The sequence below is a fragment of the Xenopus tropicalis genome, chromosome 3 (genome assembly GCF_000004195.4).
Source record: "Xenopus tropicalis strain Nigerian chromosome 3, UCB_Xtro_10.0, whole genome shotgun sequence".
NCBI classification, from domain to species: Eukaryota; Metazoa; Chordata; class Amphibia; order Anura; family Pipidae; genus Xenopus; species Xenopus tropicalis.
Window position 1 is genome coordinate 127,958,735 of NC_030679.2, and position 24,242 is coordinate 127,982,976.

General features: G+C 43.6%; 1 protein-coding gene across 1 annotated transcript; it reads left to right on the forward strand.

Annotated features, from left to right (window-relative positions):
- Window positions 1-1,190: 1,190 nt before the first annotated feature.
- ppp2r2a (protein phosphatase 2 regulatory subunit B, alpha) lies at window positions 1,191-23,958 on the forward strand. The gene is given in 10 exon segments (NM_001011075.1): window positions 1,191-1,324; window positions 6,990-7,064; window positions 13,570-13,661; window positions 17,026-17,188; window positions 19,026-19,138; window positions 20,177-20,354; window positions 20,509-20,673; window positions 21,083-21,252; window positions 21,940-22,031; window positions 22,817-23,958. Coding segments are annotated over 10 exon segments (1,335 nt in total). The 5' UTR covers window positions 1,191-1,317; the 3' UTR covers window positions 23,097-23,958.
- Window positions 23,959-24,242: the final 284 nt, after the last annotated feature.

A 24,242-nucleotide genomic window follows, 5' to 3' on the forward strand; every position in this document is an offset into this window, starting at 1 on the left:
CGTTGGGGGGGTGATCAACGGGCGTGGCCTAGGGGTGCCCAAAAGACAAATCCGGCCCTGTGCAGAACTCCTTTTCATCCCTCTGCAAGCCCATAGCTGATGCTGCTTCTACCATCAGGGTGGGAAGTGGACAACATGCCAGTAGGCAGTCGGTCTGATTGGGTAAAAATATGGGATGCTAGTGGGGTTCATTCAGTTAGCCCCCTGAATGTAAGTCTTTTGCCCACAACATGCCTACTTTTCTACCCGTGCCCACACAGGAGGATTCATTTTACACAGGTTTTGAACTGGCAGTCAGTATTCCTTAGTCTTTTGTCTTAAAGGCAGACTGGCCTACAGCATACCAGAAAAAATCCCGGTGGGCCCAGGAGTCAGTGGCCTTCTTGCTTCTATTTATTTATCCGATTTGATGGTCATTCCCTATTTCTGTATGGGAACATGGAAGTTAAATGGATGGAAGAATAGAGTATAGTATGCAGAGAGACTAGGATAATAAATGGTTTGAAGGAGGAGAGGATTATTTTTATTATTATTAACATTTATTTATAAAGCGCCAACATATTCCGCAGCACTGTACAATAAGTGGGTTACATACATTGGACATACAGAGTAACATATAAAGCAACCAATAACCGATACAGGAGGTGGAGGGCCCTGCCCAAAAGAGCTTACAATCTACAAGATGAATTAAAGTTTTGAGAGTGGGCCCATTGCCCAGGGTTTTCTGGTGGGCCCCTGCCATCTCAGTCCGACACTGCAACACCAGTCAAAAAGTAATTTTACATGACATTTTAAAGAGGAGACTACTGTCAGAGTTGGTAGGTGTGGGTTAGGTGTGCTGGGTTTACTTGGATGGGTTGAACTTGATGGACACTGGTCTTTTTTCAACTCTATGTAACTATGTAACTATGTAACTATGTAACTAAGAGTTCATGGGGGATCATGACGACACGCCGCACACAACACTGGGACCCATGGTGTTTAATACTAAAGCACAAGCCCAGAGACGCAGATTTCTCTCAGTGGGCTAAGGGCCAGTTATTGTTGAGCCCCACACACAGCCCTTTCCCAGTCACTGAGAGAATCCCTCACGGCACAGAGAGAAAGGAAGAGGCGTCAATCACAGGGACAGCGTGACGTATTGGCCCCGCCCCGCCGGCCGCTCCTCCCCTTTGTCTCTACCCAGTGACGTCACCGTGCCTACGGCCTCCATCTTGAAGCCGCGGTCTCAGAGTCCGGTCCTCCCGCCCCGGGCAGCGGCCTCCCCCGGTATCCGCCTCCATCCGGAGCCCGGGACCAGCAGTGGCCAGGGGCAGCATGGCGGGTGAGACAGCTGGAATGGCGGGGATGCATGGAGGGGGGCATTTGTAATGGCCGGGTACAATTGGCCAGTGTTTGGATGCCGTGTGAGGGCTGTGCAGCGGGGAGGCGCCGGCCTGTTCCATTGCAGTAGGGATGCTCAGCCTGCCCGCAGTGCCGGGGATAGCAGGGGGCGGCCATTAGCTGGCAGTGCCGGGGGGCTAATAGAATGAGGGCTGCATCCCCTGCAGCTGCTTTTGTGCTACCTTCCCATTCAGCTGCCGGGCGGGGAGTCGCAGTGCAACAGCTGGAGGGCAGCAGGCCGGCCGTGTAGTACAAAAGCAGGGCGTCCCTCCTTCTAGCAGCCCCTCTCCCGGCTTTTCCCACCTACCCCCTGTGGGGGCAAATCCCTTTCTGTGCCCAGGCCTGTGAGTGCTAGGGTATCTGCCCTCAGGCCTGGGCTACTGGAAGGGCCACAAAGGCCCAGGCTTAGGGGGGTGGCCACCCCATTATTCTCCACATTAATTACATTGCAAACAAGGGCATGGGGGGGGCAGCTGTCAAATCTCTGTTATAGCTAGCCATGTAGCGAGAATCTGCCGAGCCAATTGGGCTTCTAGGGCAAGGAAGGTAAGTTTGGCTCTGATTACCATTCAAATCAATGGAGAATGGTTGCCCATTGATCTGGAGATGGCATGGCTGGCAATCACCTTGTGTGTATCATTGCCCTCAAACCATCCAGCTGCTGAGGGTGCCCCCGTATCCTTGTAGATCATGTAATCAGTGTGGGAGCCATCTGAGCAGCCACCCTCTTTGTACATAGAGCTGTGTGGGCCAGCGGCCGTGCCGGGTTTCTGTGCTGTGTGGGAGGTACGTACAGGCCACACTGGCGCTTTCACTGCTGCACTTTGTTCAACTACATCTGCAACAAAAGGGAAAAGAATACCCCAGTTGTCTGGGAAGGTTTGCATTCTGCTGAATCTTTCATGTCATGTGACTTGAGAGTAAAGGAGAACTTAAGCCTACACATTTTTAGTCCATTTTGCTCATATTTGAATGCAAATTAGAGGTTAAGTTTAGTTAGCGATTGGGCAGAACCTGCTATGAGGGTTTTATGTATTTGTCCAGAAGCACTTGATGCCATTTACTGGTTATTAGATGAATGCACCTATGTATCATCATGCTCGGCGCTCAGTGTTGTTAAGGAAAATATTTGTGTTATTAGCAGGGCTGGCACAGAATGTCCTTGTTCTTTAATGTTTAGTCATGTGATTAGTACAGCGTTAATTAGTGTGAGCATACACGCAGGGATGTATGTATTTACTAGGGTGGATGTATGTATGCAAACATTCACGTGTCACAACAGAAAGGGAGCAAATTTTCTTGGCGTGGTGTTGAATAAACATGATCTCTTGCCTACGTCAGAAAGATGCCTCCCTGTTTAACCTTGTGAATGAGGCGCGTATTCCATCAGGTGCATTGTGGGTAGGCGGTTTTTAGAGGCCGGCTTAGAGCCACACTGGGTGAATTTCCAGTAATAATTATATATAGTGAGAAGTCTCCCAGTATATGTCCAGCCCATGCTTATGGAACCTGCCCTGAAGCATTCACTTCTGTGCTCTCCTGATTGGCTTATTTAGGGCAAAACTGTCCAATCAGATATGGTCTGGTTTCAAGGGCTCCATAGAATGCTTTGTATGAACTCCTCATTTAAATGTACGTACCACTCCCCTCCACACACACACGTTAAAAGTTGCACAGCTCTGATTTAGGGTCAATGGAACTGTGTAGCTTGTACACCACAAGGCCATTGGCATACGATGCTTCACTGTGCCACCTGATGTGAATGGAAACCGCCTGTAACTGCTTGTTTCAGACATTGTGTGGCCTTCATGTTGGTGACATTGGGCACAAAGAGATATTGGTGTATCTGCACTGATAATGAAGCGCTATTACCCCAAAGATAACTTTCTAATCCGCAGTTACTAAAGCAACTCCGCACTAAGTAATGGTAGGCTTTATAGCACTGTGCCGGGCAACTCACATTCTCTGCTGGTCACTAGGTTTTAGCAACAACACCAATAGGTATGAATTCAGGTATCCAGAAGTACAACTGAAGGGCACTGACTGACAAGCAGTTTCAATATACATCTGTGAAAAGTGTCTTGTACCTAAAGTAAGAGCGCCATAAAATGATTTTGCTGTTGGGGCCCAGTAATTACCCCAGCAGGGGGACAGTTTAGAAGGGTTATACTTGCTGTTTTTAACACAAAAAAGTACTATAGAAAGCCTAGGTGGCCAGCCATTGTCATTCAGCTAAATGTTATTAATTAAAAAAAGCCAAAAATGCTTTATCATCTGAATTAGGCCTATTTTGGTTTAATTGTAAAGGAGTAGATGGCAAATGTTAGGCACACCCAGTGATTGTAATCATGTACCTGATACCCTGGGCAGCTTCTGGTAGCAGAAAACTGCCCCAAGCCAGGGTACTTTAGAAAAATCATTCTACCTGATCAAATCTTCTCCACACAGGGTGGGCTTGCGCAGTAGAGTGAAAAGCTGAACTATTGGCAAAAAGCCGACTTTCTCACTCTACTGCACGTGTCAGCTCAGCCTATAGAAGAAAGAAAAAGTGGAAGGAGGCAATCACCCCATGGTCCTTGCTCAGAAATACCCCCAGCCCGTGCAGTTTTCTGCTAATAGGAGCACCAGCCCAGGGAATCACAGGCACCCCCCTCTCATTTAACCTCTTCTTCTCCTTTAATGTTGCCAAAATGAATTTTCAGAATAAAAAAAGCAAACATTTAACAGTTTGCATACCCCAAGCCCAAATAAGAGGCCCCTGCGCAGCAGTCGGATATCCTGTTCCCAATGTGCAAACAGGAGATGCATCCTTTGGCCCTTCAGTGCACATCTCTCTCCAGATGCCTGTTGCCTCCAGTTATTTGCTTATCCACAATAAATGCTGTATTCTCTCCTGCCCTTTCTTCCTTATCTGACAATTCCGCTTCCTCCCTTTGTGAGAAGAACGCAGACAACTCAGTGCCACTTTCTTTTCCTTATGTAGCTCACCCACACTGTAGCCATGTAAAATCACCCTCAGCACAGAGCCCATGATAAATAATACTTGGCACCTAGGTTACTATATCCCAACACTCCTTATAGGATGAGGGTTTTTTAAACCTGTAGCCAGTCAGCTTTGTCTGCATACCCCCTGTCAGGCCCTCGAAATCATTGGCTGCCCATTTACAAGAAAGGTCTTCGCTGGCATCCCACAGAGTGCTGCCGAGAGCAGCCAGTGGTGTCAAGTGGTTGGGTTAAGTAGTAAGCTTTTTAGGAGATTAAGCAGTAAAATGGAAAATGCTGCTTTTGGCACTGTATGTCCGCTTGCTCACACTTTTCATGCATACTGATCCCTGTTTGACTGAACTTTGTGATTGCTTGTCTAATGGTAGGGCCTCAAAATGATCTCATGCAAGGACAAATGGCCCTTATGGCAGATACACGTGATATATACATGTTAATAACCCTTTTCTAAGCTAAGGGTGTCCCAATGAATGTTGTCTCAAAGGAACAGTAACACCAAATAAAGAAACTGTATCAAAGTATTTCAAATGTAATGTGTGTGTTGGTGAAAGTGTTTGCTACTATATTTATATAAATACCCAGCTGTGTAGCCAGTGGAGCTGCCATTCAAGCAGGGGAAAAAAGGAGAAAAGGCAAAGGTTACATAGCAGATAACAGATGAAGTCCAATTATATTCTACAGAGCTTATCTGCTATGTAACCTGTGCCTTTTCTCCCGTTTTCCAGCTTGAATGGCTGCCCCCCTGGCTATAGAGCAGGGTATTTATATATAAAATATAGTAGTTTTTCTGAGGCAAACACACCAGTTGTGCCTGCGCAGGGCAGCCATACCTTATATTTGAGATACTTTGATACAGTTTCATTTTCTGGTGTTACTGTTCCTTTAAAAGGGGCTTCACCAGGTAACCACTCCTGTAGGATGTAGCATACATTATGCTGGGATACTTTTAGGTCATCTTATTTTACATGGTTCTTTTTAATGTAATATTGAGTGATTCTAAAGTCTAGAAAGCATGAAGTTCCCAGTATATATATTGTGAAAGTGAAATTCCTGCTGCATGTTGGCGCTTGGCAGAGTGCAGATCCAGTTGTGCAGCTGCAGCCGTTGTGCCATGCTAGGAGGCGCCTCCTTGCTCCCTCTCCCGAGGCTGGAGGAGTTGTGAGAATGAGACTCAGCTCCTTCCTGTGTTGGCGGAACTAGAAACAGTCATTGTGAGGGTGGTGCAGGATCTGGGTGAATTGCGGCTGTGTTCCCAGGAGCAATGTTCCTGAAGTTCTCCCCACGAGCTGGCTTTCTGGGTAGCCTTTAGCACACTGGATCTTTGTGCCTGGGGAATGGGTTGGGGCAGCAGTAGGCTTTCTCATTTCTCTTAGAACTTTTCCTTTCTTTCTTTCCCTGCATGATTACACTGTCACTTTCTTGCACACCAGGAGACGTAAAAGTCCTTTTTATGGCTCGTATTGTTGATGTTGGTTACAAATTAGGGAGCCAGTGGTGTGTGGAGATTTTTGAGGTAATTGGGTGCCTTTTGAAGTTGAAGAAGTTTCACTTCATGTGAAATCCGAGTGGGGCGTAGGCAGGTTGTAGCATAGTAGGTTTTGGAGTCCCAGCCATGCAGGAACATGTTCATGTCTAAATTCATTATTTGAAAACGTCATGTAGGCATGCAGTTCAGCGAGCGCTTCAGTCACTTTGCTTTTTGCAAACTTTTGCTTTGTGGCCCCAGAGAGGTGGAGCAGCCTCTTCTTACTATAATACCATTCTCCTATTGTCTTTAGCCTCCTGTGGTCAAGCAGTTTATTTTCTACAGCATCTTTGTGGGCTTGCTCATAAACAACTGTGAGTAATGGCCCTGACATTTCTCATGCTTGCGTAGCTGCTCAAAAAGGTGCCATGAAAAATGAACTTGTTTTAGAGGCAGCAGCAAAGACAAACTAGAGACTTCTGAATTATACGTGTTATTTAGGAACCATACTGGGTTCTTGTGGCTCCATTGTGCCATTTATGGGGTGATTTGCTTTTGAGGTCAATCTATGCCACCTTTTTAGCAGTGTGTTTGCTATGGGGCTTTGTGCTGCTGTGATATTTGTGCACGTGGTTAAGCTTCTGGGTGCTGTCATGTTTCTTTTTACGTCTCTGTACTCATTCTACTGCAAGTCTCTGTCCTGGCTTCCAGGAAACACATTAAAGCCCTTGTGTATAAATACTGCCTCTCCATTGTTCCTTAGCTTATACCTTTCTTTCCTTCCTTTCTTTTATTCCTCTGGCCACTACCAAGAAGAAAATATTAAAACACCAACCCTTCTCTTTATCTGTCACATCCATTATGTCAGCTCCAGACAAACACATTTCTAGTCCATTAATTCCTGCATTGGCTCTGATTTTCTCTATCTGATGGATAACTACTGACCGGCACCGCCGATAGCTCAGGATTCTTTGGTTTGTGCTCAGCATCTTTGGTTCAACAGACTGCCTAGCACAGCTTCATAGTGTTATCTCCCTAGACCCCTATTTATATGGGAAAGTGTCTGCTTGATTGTTGGGGTAGACTGTCATGGAGGTGATTACAAATGTCTTACACTAATTTCTATTCCATCTTGTAGGAGCTGGTGGAGGCAATGATATTCAGTGGTGTTTTTCTCAGGTCAAGGGAGCAGTGGAGGATGATGTATCTGAAGGTAAGTCTCTTTCACTTGAACCTTCTTGAGTAGGCCTGTAAAATATGCAGTGTTTCAGCTCCCAATTTTGTGTAAGAGCATATGGCTCATGGAAGCACATGTATGAAAATAGAGTGCTTTATTCCTTTCAGCCCGGGGTGACATTATTTGGCATGGTAATAGGGGGGGCCCAGAGCTCCACTGAATTTATACAAGCAAGCCTTGTATAAGGGCCAGTTTAAACATCACTCTGCTGGGCTGCTTTACATCAGGGAGTTGGGCCCCTTGTTAAAACACAAGGAATAATTAATGGTGCAAAATACAGGTTAAATACTGCAGGAGACCATGTTCCAGTCTGCTAAAAGCTAAACCTTGGTGGGGAGGTTCTTATTTCAGTGGGACTATGATCCCAATCACAAGGCAAACTTACACTGGAGTCCGTATCCCAATACAATTGGGAATATGGGGCACAAGACAACTAACCTGAATCCTACTAACAAACTGATTCACCTATTAAAAAGGAGCAATGGGGAAGGAGAACAATTAGATGTCAGCTTTAAGATGGTCAGTTTTACCTGTTTCTACTATGCACCATACATGCATTAATGCATTAAGTAATTGTTTTTTCATAATTATTGGTACTATGGCTCAGTTGGTTCACAAACTGTGCAGATTTGTATATTTCATCTGCTGATGCACCATGTTGGCCAGTTCATGGTCCATCTGTGTAGATAAGGAAGTAAAGAGGAGATTTTTACTTCCTGCTGTTTTGATTGATTGAACAATCGGAACAATAGGAAGGAGGCCATACCATGCGTTGCCCCTTATACGCTATATGGCCACTAGGGCTAAGAGTGCTATTTGTAGCTCGTGGTTTGTCACAGCTACAAAACTCCAAAAAATATACCCTGCCATAGACCTTACTGAAAATTATTTGCTTTAACACTCAAATCGTGTAATCACTCTCCTTTGTATCCATTTGTGAGCAGTTTTGTGTTTCATCAGAGACAGATCCCAGTATTGTCTATGGCAGGGTATTTTCTGATGTTTTGTAGCCACATGTCGGAACACGCCACTGTGTCATTGCCCAAAGAGTGTGCCCGGTCTGCCTCTGTATGGCCATCTTCAGACACCGTTGCGTCACATATGTGTATTTAGAGGGATTCTCTGCACTCCTTTTCAGTTTAAGCTGAATTAACATACTTCCTGCCTATTTTTTGAATTGTGAAATATCTATAGTTTTTCTGGCACTAGACAATAATATGAAGAAAGCTTCACTTTACTACTACTACTACATTCAGTGAACATAGCCCAACTTTCAAATTAGTGCTTTATAATGGCAAAAAAAAATATGGATTTGTAAAAAATATGGATTTTGTAATGTTAAAACAGGCAGAATGTAATTTCAACTCAAGTTCATTTTTAGCAAAGGTATATTTTAGGGTGTGTACTGTCCCTTTTAATATGACATACATTTATATTGTATTCCTTCTGTATATTTTAATATTTGCATGGCATTGGTAAAAAAAAAAAAAAATCGTACTTTGACTATTACAGTCCCATTTTTTTGCTTGTATGGCAGTTTATTTCCTGGTATTCGTGATACTTCCTTCCTGACATAGAAAATAGCAGGTACTTAGTCACCGACAGCCCATCCCAGGTATTAGGTTTAAATAAGGAATCTGCATTGCTGGCTGGATATGTTCCCATGAGGTAAGGATCAGCAGTCCTGATAGGTCCATTTACTAAGTAACAAGGTATTTTATTTATAAGTGGATTATCCCAAAAAGAAAATAGAGCCTTTCAGTGCCCTAGTCTGTGAGCTGGTGTCAATGGGACTGACTTCTGTAGTGACTAGCAGCCATCCCAGGGGCCTGTAGATTGGGTGACTTCCATTAGCCTGTCCATGCTGTGGCTGAATTGCACAGGAGTGCAGTACCACCATTGGGCCGAACATCTGGTAGGTAAACATGTGCTCTTTCCCACCATAACACTCATGTACTCTTGGTCTGAGTTGAGCTCTTGTGGCCTATGTGTAGGTTATCTGCAGTCCTTAGAGGAGGTGGGAATATATAATCCCAAGAGCTGTGCCGTATTGTTGGGCAGCCCCAGTGATTATAATCATTTACCTGTTTGTTGTCTACTGCACCAGCCCATGGTACTATGCTAGGAGCACCATGTTACTTTAAAGGAACAGTTCAGTGTAAAAATGAAACTGGGTAAAATAAAAAATATTTGTAATATAGTTAATCAGGCAAAAATTTAATCTATAAAGGCTGGAGTGAGTGGATGTCTAACATGTAAGTCTGCCTTTAGAGCTTTTTTTTTTTTTTTTTTTTTTTTCTTTAAAAATGTAGAAATGGCAGGGCAGAATAGGAGCCATCACATGTTTTTCAGTTGCCTTTGCCCTGGCATGACTATTTGCCTTGCAGGTTAGTGTGCTGGGTAGGTAACTGCCAGCACACTCCCAGCCCCACACCCTTGGCTACTTTGCCAGCATAATAGATACAGTTTTATTGTGGCATCTGAAGTCTCCTGTGTAACACAAGTCACAATAAGGGTGTTCTGCAATACTCTTGTTCTGAACATGGCGCCTGAAGCAGGGATATGCTAGATCTGTAACTGCACAAATTCTGGTGAGTGGTGTCATTTTCACTCCCAGAGGCGACCCGCTGACTACACTGTTAGCAGTCTCTGTGCTGATACCGACGCTTAGCACTTCTACTTGGCTCTGGGTTTGTAGGAACCCAAGCTCAGAACTCTTATCTGTGCAGTTCTCTTCATGAAGAATATGTCCGCTTTTATTTTTTGCTACCTTTTTTTCTTGTACATAAGCTATCCTAGGTGTACAGGGTTTTAGCAGTCGTTCTGATCCCCACAGCCCCAGCACATATTTGGGTTTGTTGTTAATGAGCATGTGTGGTCCATGTTACAAAATCCCCTCTCGTTCAGTCGGAAAGACTGAAACTACCTAAAATTACCTTTTAGTATTGGAGTGATTTTTCTGAGACAATTTGTAATTAGTCTTCATTTTTTATTACTTGTGTTTTTTTAGTTATTTAGCTCTTTGTTTGGGCAGCTCTTCAGTTTGGAAATTTAGCACCTATCTGGTTGCTAGGGTCTAAATTACCCTAGCAACCATGCAGTAGTATGATACACTAGGAGATGAATAGGAGAGGCCCAAATAGGAAGATAAGCAATAAAAAAAATAACAATTGTAGCCTGACAGAAAGATCTTCCCTTTTTTTGGCTGTGGGGGTTAGTGACCCCCCTTTTTGAAAGCTACAGAGAGTATAAAAAATGGAGATTAATTAAAAAGTTACTAAGAATTGGCCAATTGACAAAAAGTCAACTTAAAGGTGAACTACCCACAAATATGTGTTGCACTTCCAGCCTGAAAACATTAGAAACCCAGCAAGACCCACTTCAGACTGAGTTTGTGCCTGGCGGACCCTCCAGGTTTGAGAGATTTTCTCTGCACCCTGTAAGTTCCACACATCTGTTGGGATCTGAGCGTACTTTGTTTAAAAGGCACCCTTTGTTCTTGAGTCTTTCTGTTCGGGGCCAATTATTTACAAAACAGCTTTGCAGCCCAAGGACTACTTTTTGGGAATGGAACCAAACGTTTCTCCTATTTTCTTTTCATACCTTACAAATGTGCAGTTATGTGTTTCTCCATCAATGCGTGCTCTGTTAGGGCCTTCCTTGGTCTCGTTCTCTCTCTCCTTAAGGTTTCACTTGTCTTACTCCTGTGGTCAGATGAAAAGCAGAAAAGAAGGGCAACTATTGTTTTCTTTAACAGTCTGATGAGTCTATTTGCACAGGGCATTGCCACCTGGAGGCAGGCTGCCCGATGCTGGTTTGATAGTTCCTTTGCCAGCCCAATGGCAGTCTGAGGGCTAACGTTTTGCAGTTGTCACATGGTCTTTATACAACATTAATGACCTTTTAGAGGCATTGTAGCTTTGAGCCAACATCTAATCTGAAGCTATCCTTAATCGGTTAGGTCAGGGGTCCCCAACCTTTCTTACTTGTGAGCCATAGTCAAAACTAAAAATACTTTGAGAGCAACACAAGCACCATTAAAGTTCAAGGAGGTGCCAAATAAGGGCTAAGATTGGCTATTAGGGGCATCTATGCACACTAGCAGCTTACAGGAGGAAATCTGGTTTTTATTTTACCAAAACTTGCCACTAAAGGAATTTAAAAATAACTACCTGGTTTGGGATCACTGAGAGCAACATCCAAGGGGTTGATGAACAACACGTTGCTAAAGAGCTACTGGTTGGGGATCACTGGCTTAGGTGGAACATTTATTCCTCAGTCCTAATGTGTGCTCCAAGTCCCAGGCCAGCATTCCCCAGTTTTGCAGTTCTCTGTTTACAGCAAATTTTATAGAAGCTCAATTAAGTTATTTCATGTTTGTTCTATGTCCTGGTAAGCACTGACCTTGCAATAGCGACCATGTTTAGACAAGTGAGCTGGCCTTGGGGGTTTTGCTACTACGCTGATGCACTTGACCCACGTGAAACCACATGTAGACTAATACAGGGAGCTATTCGTTGTTACAGGCAGAGCAGGATATGATGTGAGGTGTGCAAATATTTGTTTAGCATCTGTAAAACTGCACCTTTGGGTACTACAATTAAATGTAGTGCATAGCTTATATTGCAGTCCGGTGCCTACAACATACTACTTAAGCTGGCCATACACGCACCTCGTTTTGTACGATATTCGGTGCATGTATGGCAAGTCGGCGAGGCGACCGATATCACAGGAGGCTGCTGATATCGGTCGACCCACCGATCGAGCAGTTTAGAAGATTTTGATCGGGGTGCCATTGAAGGCGCCTGAGCAAAATCTATGTTCAGGGCTGAATTGGCAGAAGGAGGAAGAAATCCTATTGTTTCTACCCCCATATCTGAGCGATTCAGCCCTGAACGTCAGTGGAGGGTTGGATTGAAATGAGCGAAAATCGCCACGTGTGTGGCCAGCGTTAGTCAGGAGACCCCTACATCGAGTGGATGCTCATGGCATGATTGGTGGGACCTATAGTGATGCCATTGAAGCACAGTGCTACTGTGTGTGTAGTGCTTTTTCTCACATAACCAGTGAACTCTGGGATTGGTTGGGGGGCCATAAAAATCTTCTAGATAGCTCCCAGTTATACATCTGTGTAATAGTAGTTGACCTGAGTGTGCCAATGGAGTGCATTTGGGCTGCACATTGCATATCCTCCATATACGCTCAACTAGGAAAAAATATATATAACCATGAAAAATTGGCACACCCAATTAATTACTTGCTACTGATTAATTCTCGGTGGGCAAGAATGGGCTATTGCATATAGCAATGGTCTATCACATTTAACAGCAGAATAAAAAGGAAAGGGTTCAGATGCTGAAAAACGCAATTTCAGCTCAGCGGATGCATTTGTTGTACTGTGTGCTCAGAACCTGGAGAAAAACAGAGTACCTAGCAGAGGCAAATATAGCTCCTCTCCAGATACATGCTAAAGTATATTCTCAGTGTATTGCATGTAAACCCAGTGGGCACATACCATAACATGTATCTGATTTTACAGATTCCATTTTTATCATCTGGGGCTTGATCCATTTTAATGTCAGGATCTGCCGGGCATTGGTGGGTAAACAAAACTGCAACTCTGAGCTTTCTTCTGATTCAGGCATTCTTATATTGTCAGGGAACATCATAAACTGTTCTCACTCTGTGTAGGGCACTACACTTCCCGAAATTTCCATACCTCCACCTACACTTAGTGGAATTGAGTGAAGGCAGCCAGTCAAGGAGCTTGGAGTGCTTTCGTCTTTTTTTCGGCGTCATGCCTGCAACTGTGGTCACATAACTGGTGCCACATAAAAACAAAACCACTCAAGCAATCATCCTTGTAATACCCAACATACTTATTGTGTAGCTCTGAACTCTTTATGGTGCTTATGGGAAGCTGGCCAAAAATACAGAGCCAGAGCCACACAATTGGCAAGGCTTCGGAAGGTTCAAGCTAGTGACTGCTTCTCATGAGGAGCCTGGGCATCCAGCTCCATCCATAGAACAAAGTAGTTCTCAGCCCCAACTGGATCAGGATCAGGGAGGGCATGTTTTAGGTCCATACACAAAATCCTTCAGACAAAAAGAACGTGGGTCATTATGGATCCATTCTGTGCAGTAGATTAGTTTCTGCTGATTTTGCATCTGCTGCCGACTGCAGGGAAATGTGATCGTTTATTATCAATGAAATCTCTTTGCCTTGAACAAGGCACATCCCCGCCTAGATTCACTCACTACGGAATTCTGTCAGTGTGCCATCTCTTCTTCTGGGCTTATATCCGCAATCTACTTTTCCAGTATCTGCTAGATATGCTGATCCATGGGACTCTTTAGCCATGCCCTACATCCCCGTTACCCGTCCTACACTTCTGCCAATCACTAGCATGCTTAAGTAAATACCAAAGTTAATTTTTGTATTTCGCTTTCTGACAGTGTTACGGTTTCTTTTCTGTTGCAGCTGATATTATCTCTACGGTAGAATTCAATCATTCTGGCGAGTTGCTTGCTACAGGAGATAAAGGAGGAAGAGTGGTCATTTTCCAGCAAGAGGTTAGTGATGGTGTACACTCTGTTCATATAGTTAATTTTATGATATTTAATATATGTGTGTGAGACCTGCTTTCAAAGCAACTGGTATACAGCCAGGTTAACGCATGGGTACTATATGAATATAGAACAACAATTAATTGCTTTTGGGCAAATTTTTTTTTTTTTTTTTTTTATAGTGTCCCTTTGAAACCCAGTGTAGTGGCAACAGGTACTGATCATCAGCTCCAACCAGTGCATATGCTCCTGGATCCCTCCAGTTCTGCAATTGCATGAGTTGCCCTGTTCACAAGTCTATATATATATATATATATATATATATATATATATATATTTGAGTACCTTTCCAGAGTCTGTTTTCCTTTGGCAGGTTCTGGATTGAGTATGCCCTTTTGTATATGGCATTGAAGCTTGAGGAGACTGGGCCCTGGAGTGCGTAGACCAGAGTGCACGATAGTGGCAAGTGGGAATAGCAATGGCTGCATGTATAGTTTAATGCGCTAAGTAAATGAAACTGCATATTAGAGTGCGGCAGTCTGTATAGTTTATATGCAGGACAAGAAGCTGGCACTTTGGTTTTTTGCCATACCATCTCTATTTGATATAAAGGAATTACACATAATGTGGGTTATGCAGCAATATTGTGCCTCTAGTTAGTGTATCTGTTCCAGTAACACACCCTTCCTTCTATTTTATACCAAGCACTGTAGACAATAGGCATAGCTTCCTGGGCAATTTATAAAATAAAATCAGGCCTGGAGTTTTTTTAATCAAGTATACTGTTCGGCTAGTGTACTTCTCTCCCAGCCTGCTGCCCCCTGACACTATTACAGATCTGTTCTGCTAGTGTACTTCTGTCCCAGCCTGCTGCCCCCTGGCACCATTACAGATCTATTCTGCTAGTGTACTTCTCTCCCAGCCTGCTGCCCCCTGGCACTATTACAGATCTGTTCTGCTAGTGTACTTCTCTCCCAGCCTGCTGCCCCCTGGCACTATTACAGATCTGTTGTGCTAGTGTACTTCTCTCCCAGCCTGCTGCCCCCTAGCACTATTACAGATCTGTTCTGCTAGTGTACTTCTGTCCCAGCCTGCTGCCCCCTGGCACCATTACAGATCTATTCTGCTAGTGTACTTCTCTCCCAGCCTGCTGCCCCCTGGCACTATTACAGATCTGTTGTGCTAGTGTACTTCTCTCCCAGCCTGCTGCCCCCTGGCACTATTACAGATCTGTTCTGCTAGTGTACTTCTCTCCCAGCCTGCTGCCCCCTGGCACCATTACAGATCTGTTCTGCTAGTGTACTTCTCTCCCAGCCTGCTGCCCCCTGGCACTATTACAGATCTGTTGTGCTAGTGTACTTCTCTCCCAGCCTTCTGCCCCCTGGCACTATTACAGATCTGTTCTGCTAGTGTACTTCTGTACCAGCCTGTTGCCCCCTGGCACCATTACAGATCTATTCTGCTAGTGTACTTCTCTCCCAGCCTGCTGCCCCCTGGCACTATTAAACACAGATTTGCTGATAGGTTATTATTTTCCTTATACACTCAACCCACACCAGGACCTAACCTGCAAAATGTTGCCATTGTAGGACCCGCCTTTAACCCATACCTGCAACTTTCTGCTCTGTGCGCTATTCTTTGCACCTTCCTAGACAGGGAAACTTTGGGAGCAGTGGAATGACACCCAACCCGAACCTGCAGTGGTCACCTAAATTTTAACCCTAACCTGCCTGATGTAAGGGTAAACACATGGGTTGTGGGCCAACCCCCACATCACTCATACATGTGTATCCCATCTAAATTTATAAAACTCTACTCAGTACTAATTACTTAATTACATATTACATTATTCATAATTACAATCCTAACTATCCGCCTGGCACACAGGCAGTTTGATGCCCCACTCAGCTGTCCCTTTCATTGCTTCCTGTATCGCTAGAGTACAGGCAGAATGGTTACAGCTGGACATTTTTTTGGCAGAGTATACCTAATTTTATACTGTAACACGGTGTGTGTTTTCTTATTCTGATTGACTTGTAACATATGAGCTAATCACAGAGCAAGATACAAGAGATTGCACAGCGTAACACAATGTGTCATGTCTCCATACACGCCTGATTAAGACCGAGTCCTTGGGTTAACATTAATAGCATAGGCTGTTCTATTGACGTGACAATAGTCTGAATATGTATTGTGCAGCCTGATGGCATTTCATCTTTCTATTTTGCTGTACTCCACAGTGGAACCTAAATTGCCTGTTGTTTCTAGGGTTGTTCACCAAGGAAACCAGAAAGCTAGGTTTTACTGCTAACATTAATGTGTTGGGTGATATCTCTTCAGCCACTTGTTTATTTTGTTTAAGTGAACCGGTCACCCAGACATAAAAAGATAAATAAAAGTACTTTTCAAATGACACCCAAATTCATTTTTATATTAACACATCCATACCAATTATAAAGGCAATTATAAATCCCAGACGCCAATCATATATTGCATAGCAAAAAAATCCAGTAGCACACTGAAGTTGCAAGCCATGTAAAAAGTGTTTTATTTCCCCAAGTACATACAAAAAATAAGAGCAACATTTCGGGCCCCTCCGGACCCTTTCTCAAGGGAAGGGGCCTGAAACGTTGCTCTTGTTTTTTGTATTTACTTGGGCAAATAAAACACTTTTTACATGGCTTGCAACTTTTCAGTGTGCTACTGGATTTTTTAGCTGTTGGATATTGACCCCCATGCAAGGTGAAGTTCTTCCAGTATTTGCTTCAACTTACACTTTCCCCTCCCTCTTCACCATCTAATTGTGCAGCCAGTGCATGGGCATCAGGTCCCCCCCATTCTGGCACATTAACAAGATTTTTGGGTGATACAAAGCTTGCCTTAAGTGTCCACAAAATGGCCCCTGTCGTCTTGCTTTGATTGTGTAACTCCAAGACTGAAGGAAACAAGATTTATATAGTTTATATAGTATACATGGTTTATTTTGCTTGACAACACACAATTATTTCTTAGGGTGACAGGTCCTCTTTAAACACCTAGTTGCATGGGTCCTCTGTTTGGTTCCAAGCAAGCTGGGTGCTGTCTGCAAGGAGTGTGTGTGTCCACACACACACACAGGTTATGTACTTATACTGACAAAAGGTAAAGAGCTTACAGTCTAAACAGAAAGGGGAGAATATGAGACAGCGTGTAGGGATGGACAAGATCAGGAGTTGGTGAAGATATGTTTGGAATCCTTCATTGCATATAGGGCTGTTTTTTTGCCACCTAGTGGTAGGTTCTAGTAACAGCAGGCCGTGATTATGAGCTGAAACTACTAGTGGGAACAGTGGAAAAACCCAGGAGTTGACTGTGTTTATATTTTCTGCAGAGCAAAAGCCCGTACCACCGGGGGGAGTATAGTGTTTACAGCACCTTCCAGAGCCACGAGCCAGAATTCGATTACTTGAAAAGTTTAGAAATAGAAGAGAAGATCAACAAGATCCGATGGCTACCGCAAAAGAACGCAGCACAGTTCCTGTTGTCTACGAATGGTGAGTGCAGTTGAAATTGCTTCTCCTACCTAACTCCTCATTCCATAGGAAGGAGCATTTGTATTACAGATTATTGCACCTAAATAACACTGGAGAAATAGGCATTAATGCCCACTGTGCTTACTCAATGCCATATATGTCAAGCACAAGGCCCGGGGGCCAAATCCGGCCCCCTGGCTGTTTTATGTGGCCCTTAGTGTGTGTGTGTGTGTGTGTGTGTGTGTGTGTGTGTGTGTGTCTGTGTGTCTGACCATCCAGCCTGATCAATTTCCATTTTCCTCACATATTAACTAGGACTAAGGGGTATATTTATTATACTGTGTAAAAAGTGAAGGTAGGCATTACCAGTAATGTTGCCCAAGGTATCCAATCAGTAATCAGATTTCAACAGTAGCAAAGCATCTATTGGCTGCTATGAGCAACATCACCGGTAATGTCTTACTCCACTTTTGACACATTGTGATAAATATACCCCTTAGTATATTTATAGTATAAGTATATTAATAAAAAAATTTGGCCCGCGACTTAGCCTGTGTTTTAGATTTCGGCCCCCTTATGTGATTGAGTTTGACACCCCTGCTCTATGCTATACAAACCTGAGTTCTACTGAATGGTCAGTACTTAAATTGAATAAATGTACCTATGGTACAGTACAGTACACTGTGGGCATGTTCCTCCTGTTTTATGTATTTAAACCACTGCTGTTATAGGAACAAGGAGTGTGCCAGAGAGAAATGAATTGTAAATCCACTACACATTCACTGTTCAGATAAAATCAGCTCTGTTGGCACACTTCAGACATGCAAATACATACAGCTTGGTACAAGTATAACAACTTGCATATCATTATCTAAAAATAGTCCATCCCAAGTGCGAGTGCATTATCAGCTCCTGGGCACGTGCAGTATCACTCCCTGCACTTTGTCGCTTTGATTGCTCCTAGAGCAGCTGGCTGAAAAGCAACTGCCTGTGCCATGGTGCATTTTGAGTTGGCATTAAAAATTATTGGAGATCCCTGTGTGCCAGAAATTGCTCCTCTTATCCCTCGCCCCACAGGTGACAAAAGTGTATGCCATAGGCCTGGCACCCAGATTAACTGGAAAAATTTAGTTTAATTCCTAACCCCAGTAGAGATTCAGCAAGTTTTTATTTATGGACAGGGCCAGAGTTAGTGAATGGAAGGAACATGGCAAGGAAGAAGACTGGAGACAATTAACGTATAGCCCTCCACAACTTCTTCCATCAGCCTGTGTAGAATTTATTCAGCTGCTTGACATCCCAGATGTATAGATTTGAAACATCTAGGAATACTTACTTGTGTTATGTTTTGTATATTTATCAGTCACCTTCACCTAGGGCCCAGGGCAAATGCCCTTTCTACAATCTGTTTAGGGACCACAACATCCCCCGTCTTTAAATAAAATCTGGGTGTGGAAATTTGCAGTTTGTAACCAACTCAGCGGTGACATCCCAAGGATCCGATATCCAGGGGATGGCACTTTTATCAATGTGCTCTATGGCTGTGCTGCCCTGTGGGAGAATGCCGCAACTGGACCGGGCTCAAGTATTTGGCAGGTCACCCACAGTCCGTGCCTTTGTAAAATTGCACTCCCCCCACTTAACCCCTAATATTAATGTTGATGGGGGGCAGTGGCCTGGGCATTTATATTTTCTATGTTGTGATAAAGCTATTGCAGAGTCTCCATTGTCCTGTTTTTCTTTAGTGCCTTAAAGAAGAAAAATGCTCTTGTGTTTAGCCTAAGGATATGTGCAGTGTCCCCTGACTTGAGCAGCAGCAGCATTGCCTTTCCTTAATGTGTGTGTCATTTCTCTCCAGATAAAACTATTAAGCTGTGGAAAATCAGTGAACGTGACAAGAGACCAGAGGGTTACAACCTAAAGGAAGAAAATGGGAGATATAGGGATCCAACCACTGTGACCACACTAAGGGTGAGTTCCCAAAGCTAACGCTCTTGTTCTTTTTCACAGCAAGGTATCAAATGATCGCATGGGGGGCACATCAGACTTAGTGCTCTAGTATATATACTGCTTTTTGGTTTTTTTTTCCTAAATTCACCAGGGCTATTTGCCAGCAGGTGTTAAAGGGGTAGTTTAGTAACTTTTCGTATGAGTAGAGTGAGCTATTCTGAGACAATTTGCAGTTGGTCTTCACCCCCCCCCAACCCCATTATTTAGTGTTTAGTTAAGCAGCTATCTGGTTGCTACAGTCAATCTCAACCTAGCAACCACAGTGGTTTAAAAAAGAGAGGAATTATGAATAGGAAAAATAAGTAATACAAAATAACAATTGTATTGCAGCCTCAAAGAGAAATGTTTTTGTTTTTGCTGCTGGGTGACCCCCTTTTGAAAGCTGCAAAGAGTCAGAAGAGAAGGGCAAATAATTAAAAAACTATAGAAATGAAGACCATTTGAAAAGTTGCCAAAACTGGCCATGCTATAAAATACAAAAAGTTAACTTTAAAAGTGCCCATAAAACAGACTAATGGCGCTGACTTGACCCCTCCAGACTGAGACGACGGTTTATTGTTCTGTGTATAGAGCCTTCACAATGTCCCTATCTGGCAGTAAATAGTCTAGATATCTACTTGGCAGGGTAGAACAATCCTTTTGGTTGAGGGCCCCATTTGCAAGTTGTCTGGAAAAAAAAAAAAGTAATGTTTTCAATAATGTTTGTAAGTTTGTGCTTATGACAATGCCCTGGAATATTTGTAACCTAAAGGTGACCATCAGCAGCTCCATGGCCTGACCTGTGGGCCCAAAACCATGCCTTTATGGTAAATATATTAAGAGAGCCAGAGGAAAAGCTGACCATGCTGCACAGACACCCATTTGTGACTGAGGGTGGAACACTTAGCTCAGACAGATTTGTCTCGCCAGATGTTCGTGTCGGACTTAACGCATAGTTCTACAAACCCAGTGTCTCCCTCCCTGCTTCTAATGATTCCTTCTTTCTTATTTCTGCCACAGGTGCCAGTTTTCCGCCCCATGGACTTGATGGTTGAAGCGAGTCCGCGACGGATATTCGCCAACGCCCACACGTATCACATTAACTCCATTTCTGTCAACAGTGACTACGAGACCTACCTATCAGCAGATGACCTAAGAGTCAACTTGTGGCACTTGGAAATAACAGATCGGAGCTTTAGTATCCTTTAACGCATGTAGTTGAAATGCCTTGGGAGTACATGTAATCCTAATGAGTCGTAAGCCTTCCCCATTGGTGGGAGTATTGCTCCCGCCATACGGCTCTGATGCCTAACGATGTCTTGTACCTTCATTTCCTTCACTCTCTGACACAGATATTGTAGATATTAAACCTGCCAATATGGAGGAGCTGACGGAAGTTATCACGGCTGCAGAGTTCCACCCTCACCACTGTAACACTTTCGTATACAGCAGCAGCAAGGGCACCATCCGCCTGTGTGACATGCGCGAGTCCGCGCTGTGCGATCGCCACTCCAAGCGTAAGTAGCGTCCAGGTAATATATGCAGGCATTTCCCTCAAGTGTCTAATCACTGGTGGTCTGGCTGCACATGTTTATGGTTATGTGTTAACCACCTCCAGGTTAGTGTTTCTAAAGGGGTTGTTCACTCTTAGTGTGATGTAGAGAGTAATATTCTGAGACAATTTGCAGTTGGTCTTCATTTAATTCTCCTTTTTGAAAGTTGGAAAGTCATAAAAAGAAGGTACGTAACTTAGAAACTATAAAAAAAAATAATGAAGACCAATTGAAAAGTTAAGATTTGGCATTTCTGTAACATACTAAAGTTAACTTAAAGGTGAACTGCCACTTTAAGGCAAAGGGATTATAACTTGTTATCTGAGAGTAAGCAATTGGCTGAGAGTCACTCTTGAATATGTTTTATCAACAGTATTTGAGGAGCCAGAGGATCCCAGCAATAGGTCATTCTTCTCAGAGATCATCTCTTCCATATCCGATGTGAAATTCAGCCACAACGGTCGATACATGATGACTAGGGACTATCTGTCAGTCAAGATCTGGGACCTAAACATGGAAAGCAGGCCCGTGGAAACATATCAGGTCAGTAACCACAGCATATGCCTTAGGCCTGCTCGGCCCACCCAGATGGGGTATTTATAGCCAGTTATGAAGGTGCACATATTTCCTGTCACACTTTGCAGGTTTGATTGCTGCCTTTTTATATTGCTATTATTTAGTTAATTCACTGAAGGCGAGGAATAGGCACACTTTGGCACTACAGTTGTTGCAAGACTACAGTTCCCAACATGTCCTACATGTGTAGCCAGTGAAGCCTGTGAGTTGTAGCTATGCCATCCCTAGCTAGCTAGTTGGCAAATTAGAATGTACTGCTTATGGCAGGAGACAAGGACATACAGGTACGTTGAGCAGATACAGCTCATCCAATGCACTGTACAATTACAGTGTGATGTAGCACTAGGGAAATTAAGGTACTTCTCACACTGAGCAAGCATTTAATCTGGCTTTAACAATGAGGCATGGGATGCTCTCAGCTTGCAGTTTTCACACTGAAATCCACTCTGTGCCTGTGCCTAGGCCAATGCGAAATGGCTCTGGGGGCAGGCACATCAGTAAGATTTTGAGAGCGTAGGCGAGGATTTTTGTCCTGATGGATGGACATATCTGTGTTTGCCCATTTATAAAGTTTCTAGGTATAGAAAGAAAAGCCCCTGGTGTCTTGTATGTACAGATGTGCATGTTGCTAAACTGCCTGTAATTTCTAATCAGGTACATGAATACCTCAGGAGTAAGCTCTGCTCCTTATATGAAAATGACTGCATCTTTGACAAGTTTGAGTGCTGTTGGAATGGGCCAGACAAGTAAGTACTGGTGCCGGGGCGTTACTCTGGGAATATGTTTTATATGTACTTTGGTCTTTTCCCAGATATATTCTTCCAGCAATTTAGAAGTATTCTGTAATCTTCATGTTTTGGCTGGTAGCAGTATGCTGGTTCTGCTTCAGTTTCCTTCCTGTGTACTGGGTTACCCACTAAAGGGGTTGGTTTCCCTTCAGGTTCACTTTTAATATGTTATAAAACAACCTATTCTTAGCAACTTTTCAGTTGGTCTTCATTATTTGTTTTTTATAGTTTTGAATTATTTGTCTTCCTCTTCAGACTCTCAAATGGGGGTCACTGACCCCGGCAGCCAAAAAAATGATTGCTCTGTGAGGCTACAATTGTATTATAGTTTATTACTCATCTTTCTGTTTAGGCCCACCTTCATTCATATCCCTGTATCTCAAATCACTGCCTGTTTACTAGGTTAAATTGAACCCTAGCAACCAGATAGCCGCTATAATTCCAAACTGGAGAGCTGCTGAATAAAAACCTAAATCATTAAAAAAAAAAATGCAAATAATAAAAAATGAAGACCAATTGCAGATTGCCTCAGAATAGCACTCTACATCATATTAAGTTAATTTAAAGGTGAACTACCTCTTTAACATACACACTGCATGATATAAAATGGGTGAAGCTATTTGTACCCACACATTAGACTTTCCCATGATTCCCATAGTTTCAAGCAACTGCCTTGGCCTGTATAGAAGTGTGTAGCCAAATCCCTCCGGTGTGGAGTGTTCACCCTTGAACTCTTTCAACAGCATTGTCATGACCGGCTCCTACAACAACTTCTTCCGGATGTTCGACCGCAACACCAAACGTGACATCACCCTGGAGGCGTCACGGGAGAACAGCAAACCGCGCACAGTGCTGAAACCACGCAAGGTGTGCGCCAGCGGCAAGCGGAAGAAGGACGAGATCACGGTGGACAGTCTTGATTTCAACAAGAAGATCTTGCACACAGCCTGGCACCCTAAGGAGAACATCATCGCGGTGGCGACTACCAATAATCTGTACATATTCCAGGACCGAGTCAATTAGCACTGGCCTTGTACGGGACAGCCCCCATACCGCCTAGTTCCAATAGTCGAGCCTAGAATTCATACCCCTTTACAAATCTGAGGAACGTTTCCAACAGTACGGAAAACTTACGCCAGTCCCTCCTGGTCTGACTTTTCCAGTGTTTAAGGTGCCATCGTTATTCTTTTTATAGCTGCGCGGGGAGACCCCCCTGCTCCTGTCCTTTTCTTGCCCAGCTGAAGTCATGCTGGGTTTACTGTATCTTTATTTTTTTCTTTTTAACCATCTCCAATGCCTGACATGTAGATTTAATGTGTTATTTTTTTTTTATTTTGTAATGTCAAATGCAGTACAGGCCTTTACAGTGTAGGATCGTACCTGTAGGGCGGCGTATGGTTACCCCCTACAGTACTAACGCAATGAATTTTGTAATCTTGTTATACTTTGTTTCCCGTACAAAGGTGTCTTTGTTTATTTTTTTATCCACTCTTAGATTTTTTTTTCATTCTACAGCCGGTATCATTTGCCACCCCCTTTTCTGTCCTCTCTGTTCTACTTTTGTTCATCTCCTGCCCTTCCCCTTCCTGCCCTGCGCTGGTATAAATCCAACAGCTATAAAGCACACAGGGAAACGGGTTGACCGTGGCAGGGTTGGTGGGAGGGAAGGTCTACGGCAGAAAGTTGTTGTTGTGTCTCGGTCACACTTTTTAAATGACAACCTGACTGTAATCACTTCTTGCCTTCTCCGGCACCGAAGGGGGTGGGACAAAAGGATTTAAGGAGAAAAAGAGAAATTAAAAAAAACAAAAAAACAAACAAAAATATTAAAAAGCCAAAAAACGAAGGATAAAAACTACTGAATAAAAACCATGGAGAAATGCGACATGTGTGTTATCAGTATCTTTAGAGTGTATGTTGTGCTGACTGATGAACTAGATATCGTGAAACTGAACTCAGCATTAAAGGGGAAATACTCCTGAAAATTAACTTTAACACAGCTAAGCTAGTGGGTTTGGGGTGAGGCTGTGCATTAGAGCCAACAAGCCAGACGGTATAGGGCGTATATACAAAGCCATTGAGGGGTATTCTAGGTTAAAGCAGCCTTAAAGGGGTGGCTCACCCTTAAAGGGGGCCTGTCACCCACAGTCTGCTACCTGAGGCATAGAG